Source organism: Alligator mississippiensis, chromosome 12 (genome assembly GCF_030867095.1).
Source record: "Alligator mississippiensis isolate rAllMis1 chromosome 12, rAllMis1, whole genome shotgun sequence".
Lineage (NCBI taxonomy): Eukaryota > Metazoa > Chordata > Crocodylia > Alligatoridae > Alligator > Alligator mississippiensis.
Window position 1 is genome coordinate 65,991,739 of NC_081835.1, and position 13,251 is coordinate 66,004,989.

At 40.4% G+C, this 13,251-nt stretch overlaps 1 protein-coding gene across 1 annotated transcript in view; it reads right to left on the reverse strand.

Moving 5' to 3' along the window:
• The window catches only part of PSMB7 (proteasome 20S subunit beta 7), a 34,912-nt gene that overhangs the window by 9,586 nt on the left and 12,075 nt on the right, over positions 1–13,251 (reverse strand). Inside the window, exon 6 of the mRNA XM_006271312.4 lies at positions 9,033–9,091. Coding sequence (XP_006271374.1) covers positions 9,033–9,091 — 59 coding nt within the window. The remainder of the gene's footprint in view (positions 1–9,032; positions 9,092–13,251) is intronic.

The window sequence follows — 13,251 nt, forward strand, 5'->3', positions numbered from 1 at the left end:
CAGCAGCAGGAGGGAGACGTGTGCAAGAGGAGAAAGCAAACAGGTTGTTAACTTTGTGATTACTCTTCTCTGCCTCTGTCACGCTCAAGCGAGGTGCTGAAACACCCCGAGACTTTATGGATCTCACCAATATCAACAGTAAATAAAGGAGAAGAGGGACACAGGAGGTCGCTGCATTTGTCACTACCTTTAGACGTGTACTATAAAAGAGGGATGGGAGCGTTGACAGGACAGAGCAGAGGCTCGGTGCGTCTTTGAAGAGAGTGATTGTATATTTAATTGCAATGCATTATTAAAATCTTATCCTGCATGTTCAGTGGGAAACGCTCAAAGCTTAAGGAGATCAGGTGAAACAGTTACACAAAGTAAAAACAAGGACAGCAATCGTGGAAACAAAGGCAATCAGCAAAGAGTGCCAACAATCTTTCGCTGCCCAGGTTCGTTTGCCAGAGCGATGGCCTGTGAAAATGCAACGTATTTTGCTTGTGCGCAGAACAGTGCTTCGGTGCCGCAGGGTTTCCAGCACATCCGCCTGCGCAGGGATAAAGACGGAGTCCCCTGTTCCACGCGGACAGAATACTGGAACTCGTGCGTCGCGTGGCAAACCCTTACAAGAAGCCTTCAGACTTTGTTGACACTGTTACAGACGGACCTTTAGAAATAAATACCAAGGAAACTAGGAATGCTCTGGCTGACGGGAAAAGTAACGGCAAGCAAAGAGAACACAATAATCCCAGTTTGTTGCTGTTGTTAGTACGAGCTGCTCGGACCGCACTAATGCGACTACGGCCTTATTTTCCAATCCTGCTTAAAGCCTTAATTAGGGAAAACACCGAAGGCATCCAAAATCACACGCGTTACCACTGGCGCTAGGAGCCCTCCATATTAGCATACATCTCTTATACATGCGCACCACTGTGCCACTCCATTTAAATGATATCTCCTAGCGTCGTGAGCCCCTTGCGCTGCCTAGACATTTTACAAAATGCGTCTCTGCACAATATGTCCCCAGGGAATCCTTTGGGCCGTGCTGTGTACGTGGAAAAAGCCATGTTACAAGATCGCTTGCGTGCATCCCTAGGGCCGAGCTTTTGAGCAAGTTTTAAGACTACTTTTTAAAGAAAACAAGGAAGCCTACGTTACAAACGCGCGTTCCTGCATTTCGGTGTAGTCCTCCTAGCTAACACTGCTCATCTGCTCAAGTAAGTGAGGCAAGTCACGGAGTTTGCTGCGCCACCGTAAAGCAATCAGAACAAAATACACCGTCCGTGCCCAAGACACCACTTCGCACACTGACCATTACTTACTCCTATCTGATCACACTTAAAATGGATGCTCCTTTCCACTTGAGCCATGCCAAATCAAAAGTGTTTCAAGTCCAGCTTCTACAATGTGCTTTCAAGCATTCATGCTGCTGTGCAATGTAAAAATAAAGTCATCTAAACTACTGTGGAAATTCACCCACTGCCGGGCCGAACACGGGAGCCCACCAGCAGGAGACGTACTTCAGGAGGAACGGGGACGGCCGTGTCCTTTAGCAATGGCGCAGGCAGGTGTCCGAACTGGAATCGGACTGGGAATTAGGGCTACCGAGTGTATAAACACAGGATGTTAAGTTTTAACATCAAATATCCTTGCTTTTGTTTGTTTAAAAAAATTCAGTAATTCAGTGCTGTGACGCACATTTTTGTGGTGCCTGCTATATATGGTATGAAAACACAATGTCAATATTTTTATTATTTTGAGCTTACCGTTTTCTACTGAGATATTTCCTTCAAATAAACTGCGCCTCTCACAAAGTCCCTAATTACTCTTCTCTGTGATTAAAGTATTTTCATGTTTCGTTGGTACAGACGCTTGCAAGCCCAGACTCATCACCACCTCCCCCCTTTCTGATATTGTACACCACACAAGTATAATAAACCATGTTAATATTTCATACCAGTGTGAAATATGCTGGAGTATCAATTCAACATCTGCTGTCTTTAGGGTACTGGAGTCCCGCAGAGACACTTTCAATTTGTAATTGAGTTCTATACTGAATTAATCAGCAGTTTATCTTTTTTAGTAAAATAATGTCTTCCCCACTAACCTGGATTTACATTAACAATTTATGCTGAATTACCTGCCAAGACAAAAAACTTATAGGGACCAATGTTACCGAATGGTAGCTTCGAATCCTATATTTCATTCCTTACACGAAGACTAGCGTAATCCATTGTTCCAGTGGTACGGCATCTTAAATTACAAGCCCTCTCTTGAATCTTCAGGGTTTTTTATTTTCTTTGGACTATTTTTATATTTGTCCCCGCCACGAATTAACATGGAAACATTTATAAACTATCACTTGTGATGTCGTGACACTGTTCAGACTTTTTAGGAAACAGACTGTCAGAACGAGAGGGACTTAATTCAGCAGCTAAAGGGACTGTAAATTTTACCATGCCGCAAGCTTTAGCTTTGTAACCTGAAATTCTCAATCTTCTTCATATTACAACTACGCTGCCTCGTGCTGATATTTTGCATCCTGGCTACAGGGGAAGGGACAAGAAATGCAAACCAAGCAAGAAGCATTTGAAGGTACTTTTACGCCGTAAGAATGACAGGTAAAGCAGCCCATACTTGGATCACTGTCATCAAAAGTGCTGAGGAAAGAATGAGAGGGTGCAAAAGTTCAACCTGTATTGTAAACGGGTGGGGGGGGAGCCCAGGCCCCCTTGGAGAGTACACTAAAATACTTTACGAGCCCTATTCACTTGAAGGCAGCCTCGCTTGAGTTCTGGGCTGACCTCATTCGGATTCAGTGTCATTTGCTCACAAAGAAATTACGCTCTGCCTCCCGAATCCTCACTGCAGGGGCAGCACTGCAGCTTTACACCCTGGGAAATATTTTCCAGTGTTTCACAGTTACAAGAAATACACAAAACTGAAACCATTTAGACTGGAACACCTGCTCCTGAGAAATGCATCAAAAATAATTACCTGTCCGACATCTATCCTACGTGTAGTAAAGTGATCTCAAGCACACAGCATTGTTGCGAATAGTGTGTCTACGGTACCGTGTACAAAGTTTAAGTGCTACCTCTGCAAAGAAGGAAACTGTTGTTCTTGGCCATGCAGAAGAGTCCAGTTTATACTAAGAACTGAATGGCAGGACCTCAACTTTGGCAAGACTGCTCTCCCTGGGGACAGCATGGAGGATCCTGGAAGGAAGAGTTGGGGGGTATCGCTCAGCACTCCCAAAAGAGATCACCCCTAGGCACTTTCATATCTGACTTGCGTCTAGAAACGATGCTTTGATATATGCAAGGAGCATATTTTAAGAACTCCTCTCTGGTAAACCTCAGCCATTTAAGAGCATGTCCAGTCTGCAAGGCAGAAAGGTGCATTTAAAAATTAACTTCGTATTTCCAGTTTTGCATTCATTCCACAATGGGAATCAATGTCTGTGTCAGGACATGAGTAAAAACAGCACCTGCCCAAAATAATCTGAATCTAGAATAGGAAGCAATAGGCACAATACAGCTCCATCCTAACGTAAGTCTCTATGCACCAATACCTGGCTTCAGTGGATGAAGGACTACAGACACAGGGAAGCATCAAACTGCGTCAACGTGAGCGCTATCAATAAAAGGCAGTGCAGTTATGCTGGTCTGTTGTCACTGGGTAATCGAATAAACATCTACAGAGCATATAAATAGTAAGCGCTTATTTTTGTACAGGGGGGCAGATTTTAATTTTTTTTTCATTTATTTAAGCTCTGTGTTTGAGACCAACAGGGGTTCAAGTATCTCAGGCAGGCTCTTCAGCTTAACTCTGATAGTCTTGCTTGATCTCTATTGTCTGCTGTCTGAGTTCAGCCAACAAACCTCCCAGCAAGTGGTCACCTTCCTATGGAGTCATTAAACCTCTGAATGTCAGCTGGTGGGATTAGCCTGCAGACTTCCACACCTGAGCCCTATGGCAGGGACACAGGCATTTTGATCAACATCACTAATGAATACAGAATTCATATGCAGCTTGTCACTGCTCTTGAGCTCTGAGTCACACACATGCAGTCTAAATAAGACTGATGAGACAACTATTGTTGAAGATTATATAGTTTTGACAGTTGACAAAAATAACTCAGTATTATTGTCAGTAGTTAATAAACAAAAATAATACTCAACCGCACAGCGCAATACCCATGTTTCCTACTGTCCCTCCAAATATTTTTTTTGGAATTATTTCTGCTTGGGCTGTTTAACAACAGAAAAACAATGCCGGTGTTTCTGTAATACTGAACTACGACATAAGTACTTTTATTTAAATAGATGCTATGGAAAGGCCAATTTACTGCAAAGTTTCTCCTAGGAAACCAGAGGCCTACATACATTAAGCCCCACACCTCTCTTAGACGAAGGCGATCAACTCTGTGCCTCAGTTTCCTCACCTGTGCAGAGGTGATAAGTGATTTGTCACAGGTGCCCCCACAATGGACAGCAGAGCCAGACACAGCCTCGTGCCCTGGGCTCCCTGTTCTGTGGATTAGCCCTCAGGCTACCCTCCCACAGAGCGGGGGAATGTTGTTGGGAGAGTTAGGCCAGGAAGGAGAGACATGTCATCGTCTAACTCTGCTAACGTACATCAAATGCCTGTCTGAATGTATTGCCACATGCAATTAACCTGTGTGGCACACGATCACAAATGCTGCACATTCTCCCACTTTTCCAGCACCCCATTTCAAAGGTAATTATTTCAGTTCTGCATTTCTCTTCCTCTTATTTTGTCCTCTGCAACCGAACATAGCACACCCCTCCGTTCAGCTTCCCTGAGGTCACTGTTTTCTATGATTGCTGCTGCTCTTCCTTCTGGAGTCTCTTCCTTTTGGCTTCTCTTCTTATTAAACTCAGCTGGTTTGATGAACTATGGGAGAAAAAACAGAGGCAAGGAGCAGCCTGCATCTTTGCTCAGCTGAACAAGAAGCTTTCGTCAGGTGCCTAAAAAAATGTAAGTCCATGCTGGCTGCACTTTATCAAGTAATTTTCTTCAGACTTACAAAACTTCTCCTCCTCTGTGAGTGACAGGGTCAACCACCAACATTTATATTATTAAAGATCTGTGTTCCAGTTCCCCCTAGGGACTCAACAACCGGCGCATAGATAAGTCACAAGTTCCAGCACCTTACAGTGTAGGCAGAATTTATCCCAGGTTTCAATGGTTGCTATCCCTTGATGTTGGTTTTTTGGGGGTTTTTTTAACACGAGCATCCATGAATAAAACTGAAAAAAATGAATGCTGTATTTAAAACCATGTGGTTACTTGACTGAAAGGAAAAACTGGCTGCACTGCAAGATCTAAGCCTGCAACACTGTATTAGGCGTGCTGCTCTTCCACTTACGTTATTTAAAGTGGATCTATAGCTGCCCACATGACAAATTAATATTGTTCTGCAGTAGTTAGGTGCTTGGCATCACATTTTTGAAGCATCTACAGGCCTTCGGGGCTGAAAGTGTTCACATCTTCAGCAATCTATAATGGTTCCTCTAGAGGCCAGCATTTGCTTCACAATGAAACATGCCTCCATAAATCAGACTGCAGAAGTGGCACTTGAGTACGTCACCATCTATCTTAGCAGTTTCTCTGAAGGATGTTGGGTAGAGATCATCTCTCGGCACTGCAACCAGGGGAAGGACCATCACAGTTGGCATTGACAAAGCATGTGCTACTTAAAACTGAAGACACACTAAGTCTATGAGAAAAACACATCCTGCTGGTGTTAGCATGCCTCAGGCAGTGGTAGAAGCTTCAGCAACTCATCTTCAAAAGGCAGAGAGCCAGGGCTCTAGAAACCTGCAAAAATTGGCTAAGCCTGCAGTCTTCATTTTTTTCAAGTTGAGCATCTTCAAAGTCTACAATTCTAACTGTAGGGCACAGCAGCTGCCACTGCAGATTTGATCCTCTCAGCTTTTGGCAGCTCTCAACTTGAAATTCTAGCAAAAGAATTTTTCAAGTTGCTATTATTGCCTGTCATGGATTTATAAATATTGTGCACTATCTGCTGTGGCATGGCTCTCATGGGACGCCAGTGCATGCCAAAAGCATAACAGAATGAAAAACAGTTCCTATTCTTCAAATAAATGCTAATTTTTTTAACTGTGCTCACACGATGTGTTTGGTGATCAGCTTCAATAGTACAGAATATATATCAGAGGGAAAAAAGCTGATTGTCTTTTCCAGCAGTATTCAGCTGCTACTTTCATTAAGCTTGTTTAATTACATTCCAGATGCTAATTTGCAAGTCGATACCAGAGGGTGCAGGACAGTTTGCCTTTGAATCATTTTTCTGTGATGTGATGGTCTTACAGCACACCACTACCCTTCAGTAGCCCTAGCAAGATATTCTGACAATTAGTGTAAAAGCAAGCAGCATTGATCTTGACAGAAAAATATTAATCTTCACCCATTTTAATGAATTAATCTCCGGAAATTTTAAACGTATCATTCCAGTGTGACACCAATTGACAGTTTTTATGTTTGTATCACGTAATGCAAAAACGTGCTGCATTTTGAACTGAGCAAACAACGTCTCAGCTAACAGAACTACGATTAACGCGCGTTCCTTCTTTATTTTTGATTTTGTTGAATTTTCCGCCAGGTAGAACAACCTATTTGGGGGGGGGGTGTTAAAATGTAGTGTTAAAGTTAGACATTTTAACCTGTTTCCTGTAGATTTGAAAAAGAAAAGAAAAAAGAACCACTGCTAAAAAAGTAAAATTGAGTTATCACATGGCTCTTAGCTATATTAATTACTCTGACGGGATATTACACACATTAACCAGTTGAACACCCAATGAAAACAAAGAGGGTTATAGTGTACGCTCATCTCCAGACCTCAGTGTCCATTTCACCAACCCGGTAGAACACATTTCTACATGCTCGAGGCACAACGAACTCCTGCCATTTAAGGCTGACTATAAAGACAACTTAATTAAGTTGACCTTTTTGGGTAGAAAAAAAAAAAGGAAATTTACCAACTTTTGGCGCTTTTTAAGCTATTATACTAAAAAATGGGTTAAAAAAAAAAACAAGAAAAAGAAAGAAATTTGCCAACCAGTAGAAAATGAAAAATGAAGTTCTTCCCTTAAAATGGCAAAAAAACAATACTTAAGTTTTGAGACCACACTATGCTACAGCTATTGTTTTTAAGTTGCCCATATGAATAGTGCACAGAGCAAATGCAGGTATGCGGAAGACTGGAAAACCCACTAGCATTGTACACCACTTTCAGTGACAAGCTCCAGGAGCAGAGATTCAACTTTCATATTTCATGGATTTTTCTACTGACTCTTAATGCTGTAGGTTAAGGAGTCTGCGTTTCCAATTAAGAATATTCCAAATTTTGGCAACCTTGCTTATGCATCCTAGACACAATGTCCTGTTTTCTTGGGTGCTCCCTGCAGCATAGTAGCAGCATTAAAATCTTTTTGCAGTCTCATAATTAAAAGAACAGTAACTGCTTCATATATAGTAACAAGGGAAGACATACAACTCCACTTTTTATTTACTTATGCAGTCTCTCATCCATTGCAAACCCTTTAAACCATTTTTTTGTTTTTACAAATCATTCATTACAAGTTTTTAATCAGTTGTTAATGCACATGAAGTTAGTCCAAAGACAAGTTAACAGGATAAAGATATTTTACTTAAATTATAATTTTAAATTATTAATTTGAGGTTGGAATTCAGTAGCACCATAGAAGCATGCTGCTAAAACCACATACCTTGTCCACTAGGACTTAAAAAAGTGGTCCGCAGCAGAGATGCTAACTGGATCAGAAAAGTTTTCCAAATTTCACTGAAGTTAATCAACCTTTTCCTTCACTACCAGTGCGATCTGCATGGATACTAAACATCTTTAAATAATTTTATAGCTACATTTTAGGTTCCAATGGTATTTATGAAAAATGACTGCAATTCAATGTGTTACGAGTCATTTTTAATTTACTTCAAAAACTCTCAATTTTGTATTCGATTCTCATTTTTTTCTTTAACATGGAATTATGAATCAACTGCAACTCAAAGGAGCATTCAAGAAAAGTCTGAAGAGATTAATGTGGTTTAAAGAAGAGCCTGACACTACTGAGGCATGTTACCATGCAGAATCACAAGAAGCCTCTTAATTCTTTTATAGTTTTATTTTCATCAGTAGTGTAACTGCAGGTACCTGTGATTTTATTCTCTTTTTTTTTTGTTGAATGGGCACTGAACAGCAATTGATTTTAAGAAATTCCTAGCGTACTTTAGGTGTAAAGGAAGACTATACGTAAACAAAAAACAGTGCAATGGCTGTGTTACGGATAATACGCAGATATGAGAATGGAACAGCTTATTCTGACGTACAATTTATTCAAAACTGGATTGTGACCCTACTGTTCTCAGTATTTACTCAGATGATTCTGCTGCATGATAACAAACCCTTAAACATGTTATTCAGTTTGACAGACAGTCAGCACAAAACCTGAAAACGTTCCGATATCTTCGAGGTCTAATTAAAGATTTCTGGAGTGCAGCTACTATTTGAGAGGACAATCAATTTGAAATGATCAGTTTCCAACAATGAGTTAAAATCAGTTTTACATTCTGCCTATTTTTGTGGTGTTTCACATATTTTTAATAAGTTGACTGTAAAAACCAAGAGAAACAACAGAAGAAATGACTGATTAACAGGAGAAAAAAATTAAAGAGAATTCTCTCCCCTCTGATTTTTCAGCTACTATTAATCGCACATTTTTTGTGATAGACAAAGTATGGATATAGGAAATATACTCATTACATGGACTGTCCCCTTTTGACTATTTTGACAGCTCTCTAATGAGCCAACACTAAATACAGGGGAGCTGAAAGATGGAGGATATTAAGGATTTAAAAAAAAAAAAGAAAACTTAAGGACATTCCATATTTCCCATCACATCTCCTTTAATGTACATTAATGTCATCAGAAATACGGAAAGAAAAAACATCACATTTTCAAAGACCAAAACATTCCTTACCTCCATATCTGGCTTATATTTATCTTCAAATACTGCCATGGCCGCTAATGATCCAGAACCTAAGACAACAAAGTTAAAGGCATGATTTTAATTTGGATGCAGTTAAGTGGCTGCTGAATTTCTACATAACATTTTTAAGAGAGAAAGAGTACAAATAAAAAACAGGAACCCACCACCAGTCTCACTTCAGATCATGAAAATACTGACCCTATTTCACCCCACACTATTCAAATGTCTGTTCTCTTAAGGGACAGCACTCATTTTAGCCCACGATTTACCTGCCAGTCCACATAGACTTGGTATAGTCCTAGTTTTATTAACGTAAGTAATCTACAGTAAAATGCTGAAGTATGGCAACGAGTTATAGAAAGTGAGCAAAAAGAATGCCAGAGTTTGTGTTTCCTGTTCCTCTACTACTCCCGGCCCACTTTCAAGCTTTGCCAAGTTGCAGGGTATATCACTAAATACCAAGACACTTAGGAAGAATGGATTGTTTTAATGAGCTGCCCTGGCACAGTCACCTTGACACATGGGGATGAGTGTACCAGCAACAGTAATAGGATAGCTTGCGGCTGCCACCAGACTATTTCCCACATCCACTTTAAAACACTTTATTATGCGGCATTTATTTTGTACCATTATTTTACTTTGTACTTTGAACAGTAACAACTGAATAGACAAAATGACAGATATGGAAACAAGAGTTTAACCTCCCATCTCTGATCCGCTCAAAGGCTGCACTGAAAGGGTATTAATGCAACAAAACCCGTCTTTACCCCAAGCGCGGTAACCGCAGGCATTATAAATATACGCTTCCTCCAAATGGGCATAAAAAGCAGCTCAGCACTATTTGAAAATTTAAACTTGCTTTGTTCAGAAAGGAGTGACTCTTTAGGAAGACATCATCTTGTCTATTCAGGGCCCTGACAATATTTCAAGACGCTCTACTTTTGGAGAGTGAATAAAGTTGCCTACAATTTTTTACTCCAATTAGAAGATTTTTTTGGCATTTATTACTTTTTAACTTGTTTTGCATACCACTATCTGTTTAGCTGGGTCACAGAGAAAGCCATATTTTCTATTTAAAATGATTTGTGTACATCGCTTGACCACCTCAATGGTTTAGCGGAAGAAAAAGGCAGCGATTAAACAGTTTCAAATGAGGTGTCCTGCTGATTTTATCAAGTCTGCTGAATGTATAATGAAAAAGGAGAAGCTGACAGTGACACTGTTGAGGAAATACAGACTACCTTATCTGAACCATTTAAGGAGGTCCAATTATAGATCAAATTTAAAGGGTAGAAACAGCAGATTTAGAGACACAAATCAATGAACATGGTAATCCCAATGAATGTGACAGATATTCCTGTTACAGAATATTGCTGTGGTTGAGGATCATTACCTTTACAGTACCAAATACATCACATCTAAAAGCAGTAGGACGCTCTAAGTGTGTACTTGTATTACAAGCAATGACTATTCATTTAGACCTTGGAGCAATGTACGACTCCATTTTTTTAAAAGCTGAAACTGGAAATAAAAAGGATTTTGAGGGGACTGGCAGCAGACCTGAGTTATATAAACATTTATATCGAGACAAAACACCGAACAAAAGAAATTGCACTGAACCTCTAGTCAAGGTCAAAGTAAGTTGTGTTCTGCAGCAGATATGGACTTTTGTTTGTAAATGAAACTCCGAGCGATGCTGCTCTAAATGGAATTAGAGAGACAATCCTGAAAGACTGCTTCAGATCCCACAAGTTCCTCCTTAATTCACACAAAAAACTGCCCTCTGTAGGCATGATGGGGAGCCTAAAGAAAAGCTAGAAACCAATATTAAAGGGTGTTTATCCTAGGATGCAGGAGCCCTTGACATGATTAGCAATGCAACGGCACAGGAGACAAAATATCCAAGCTACAAGAACAAAGGTAATATTTTGAAGGCTTTTTAAAAGAAACCCTTTTCCTAACTATTATTATATAGTAGAAAATGTTATAAAAGATTATTTTATTTTCTAAATCTTCTAGTAACATATCCTATTGTTGTATAACTTTCTACTGAGTCCTGTGGCACCTTCACATGCAAATAGGACCTCTCAGAAAAAAGAACACAGATTGCCCAGGCATCCACTAATTGTACTTAGCACTTGGGGATTCCCTACACCTCAGTATTGCTCTTCCAGAGAAACAACAAATCTCAAACCCAGCAGCAAAGGGTGGATGTGACCTTCCACCACTCTTCCAATTGTTTGCAGTAAAGAGACACCAAAGAATAACGACCTGAGCGAGTTTTAAGCCCCAAAGATTCAGAACCACCAGACAAGAACAAAGTAAAAACTTAGAAAAGTAAGTCTAAGGAGCATAAAAAGCACCAAGTCAGAAAATAATGCACAAATTAAATAAACCTCTCTAGGTCTAACTGTCAAGATATCGGATTTAAAAATCAAATTTAAACGATGAACACAACTAGCCCCTTAGATGAGGCCTTCAAAGAGACATTGGAACACCTGGTAAGTTTGCGGACCTGTGTTTTTTAATGTTAAATTTATTCCAGTGTTCAACCTATAAACATCCAAGAACCAAAGTCCATAAGGGTCCTAATAAAATAGTACGATGAACTTAGAATTGGATTGTAATGTAAATCCAGACCCCAGCCCTTCTGTTCGTCTCTCCTAAGCAGAAGTTTTATGAAGACAGGCTCACTCTGACTTGCACTTAATGAAAGGTGTCCCAATCGGAGGCCTATTGCACAGGCCAACATTGTGAAGAAAAGATGTTGTACATGTTGCTTGTACAGTTTAGCAGGATTTGGTGGTTTTCTGAGATGCACCGAACTCTCTGAAATGTGCAAGCTGTATTTTTTTTATGTCTCTGGATGTATGCATAAACAAGAGAGTTGCAATTTTAGAAGTTCAAGCATTTTTTTTTTTTATTCTGAGCTCCTCTAACAAAACAAATATCCCTTGCCGCTTGAGAAGGTATCAGCAAGATACCAGACAACACTAGAGAGGGAGCAGGTCCTCTCAGCCCATCCGATGAAATCCTTCAGCAGAAACTAATTGCATTTTACAATACGGGATGCATTCATGGTGGACAGAAGCGCAGGATCTTCAGTTTACAATACAGCCATATAAATGTGACAAGTAACTGGTTCAGCCCGTGTTTGCTGGAAGGCCTGACAGGGCTGAGGCCTCTGTGATGGCATGGAATGGTTTAGATAAAGATACGTCTAGATGACTTGCACCTATGCTACAGAAGCCAACCCTTCTTAGACCCCACTCAACATCCCTAGTCATCTGGTTCAGAATAAAATCCTCCCTGATCCCAAATTTGTCCATTCACTTGACCCTGACCACAGAGGACAGGATGCAAAACTCAGCCATCCAAGAGACACGTACTACCTTAGAGTGCCAGTCCCCTCACTGTTCCTGAGCAAGGCCCACAAACAAGTGAGGAACCCCCTCTCCCCCGCCACACACATCTGGCCAACAGTGTGCTCTGTGCGTGCATACAGGGAGAGGAGCAGTGGGAAAAGGGGAGATATTCCTTGCTGACTCCACAGCCGGCTGAAGCTATGTAGTGTGACGTTCATTGCTTTAACGCAGTCACAGATATGACGAGCACACCAAGAACAATGCATGTCATTCTGTTCCCCTTACAGCCCACAAAAGCAGGCGCTGCACCGGGGCATTCAGTCTCGGGCTGGAACCACAACCACCCAGCGAGCTGGAGATGTGGAATCTACGTAGGAGCGTGCTCCCACTTCATAGATAGCATCCAATATAAAGTACTGCAAGTCAAGAGTCAACGTCACTAATCAATCACAAACATAGCCATTCAATTGCAATAATTAATATCTCAAAGCCACTGAAAGGTTTAGTAAGTCACTGTCATACTTAGTAATTTAGTGATTTGTTTGTTTAATTTCTAACTAATCACACTCAGTATAATGAATGCTATCTATTTGTATTAACGTTAATTATGATGTCTGAATAATCTAGAACCTCGGTGATATGCACTGCCACAGCCTTCCTCTTTCCTTGGCACAAACATTTCTTTTTAAAACAACTATTTGAACATTGCATCATTACCATACTTAATTAATAAGCCAGTATTGAAGAATAGGATTTTAAAACTGTTACACATCTCCGGATATGAATACATTAAAAGTTCAACTGCGGTTAGAAAGCCAGTTTTGATTTCTATGACTGATCAGTGC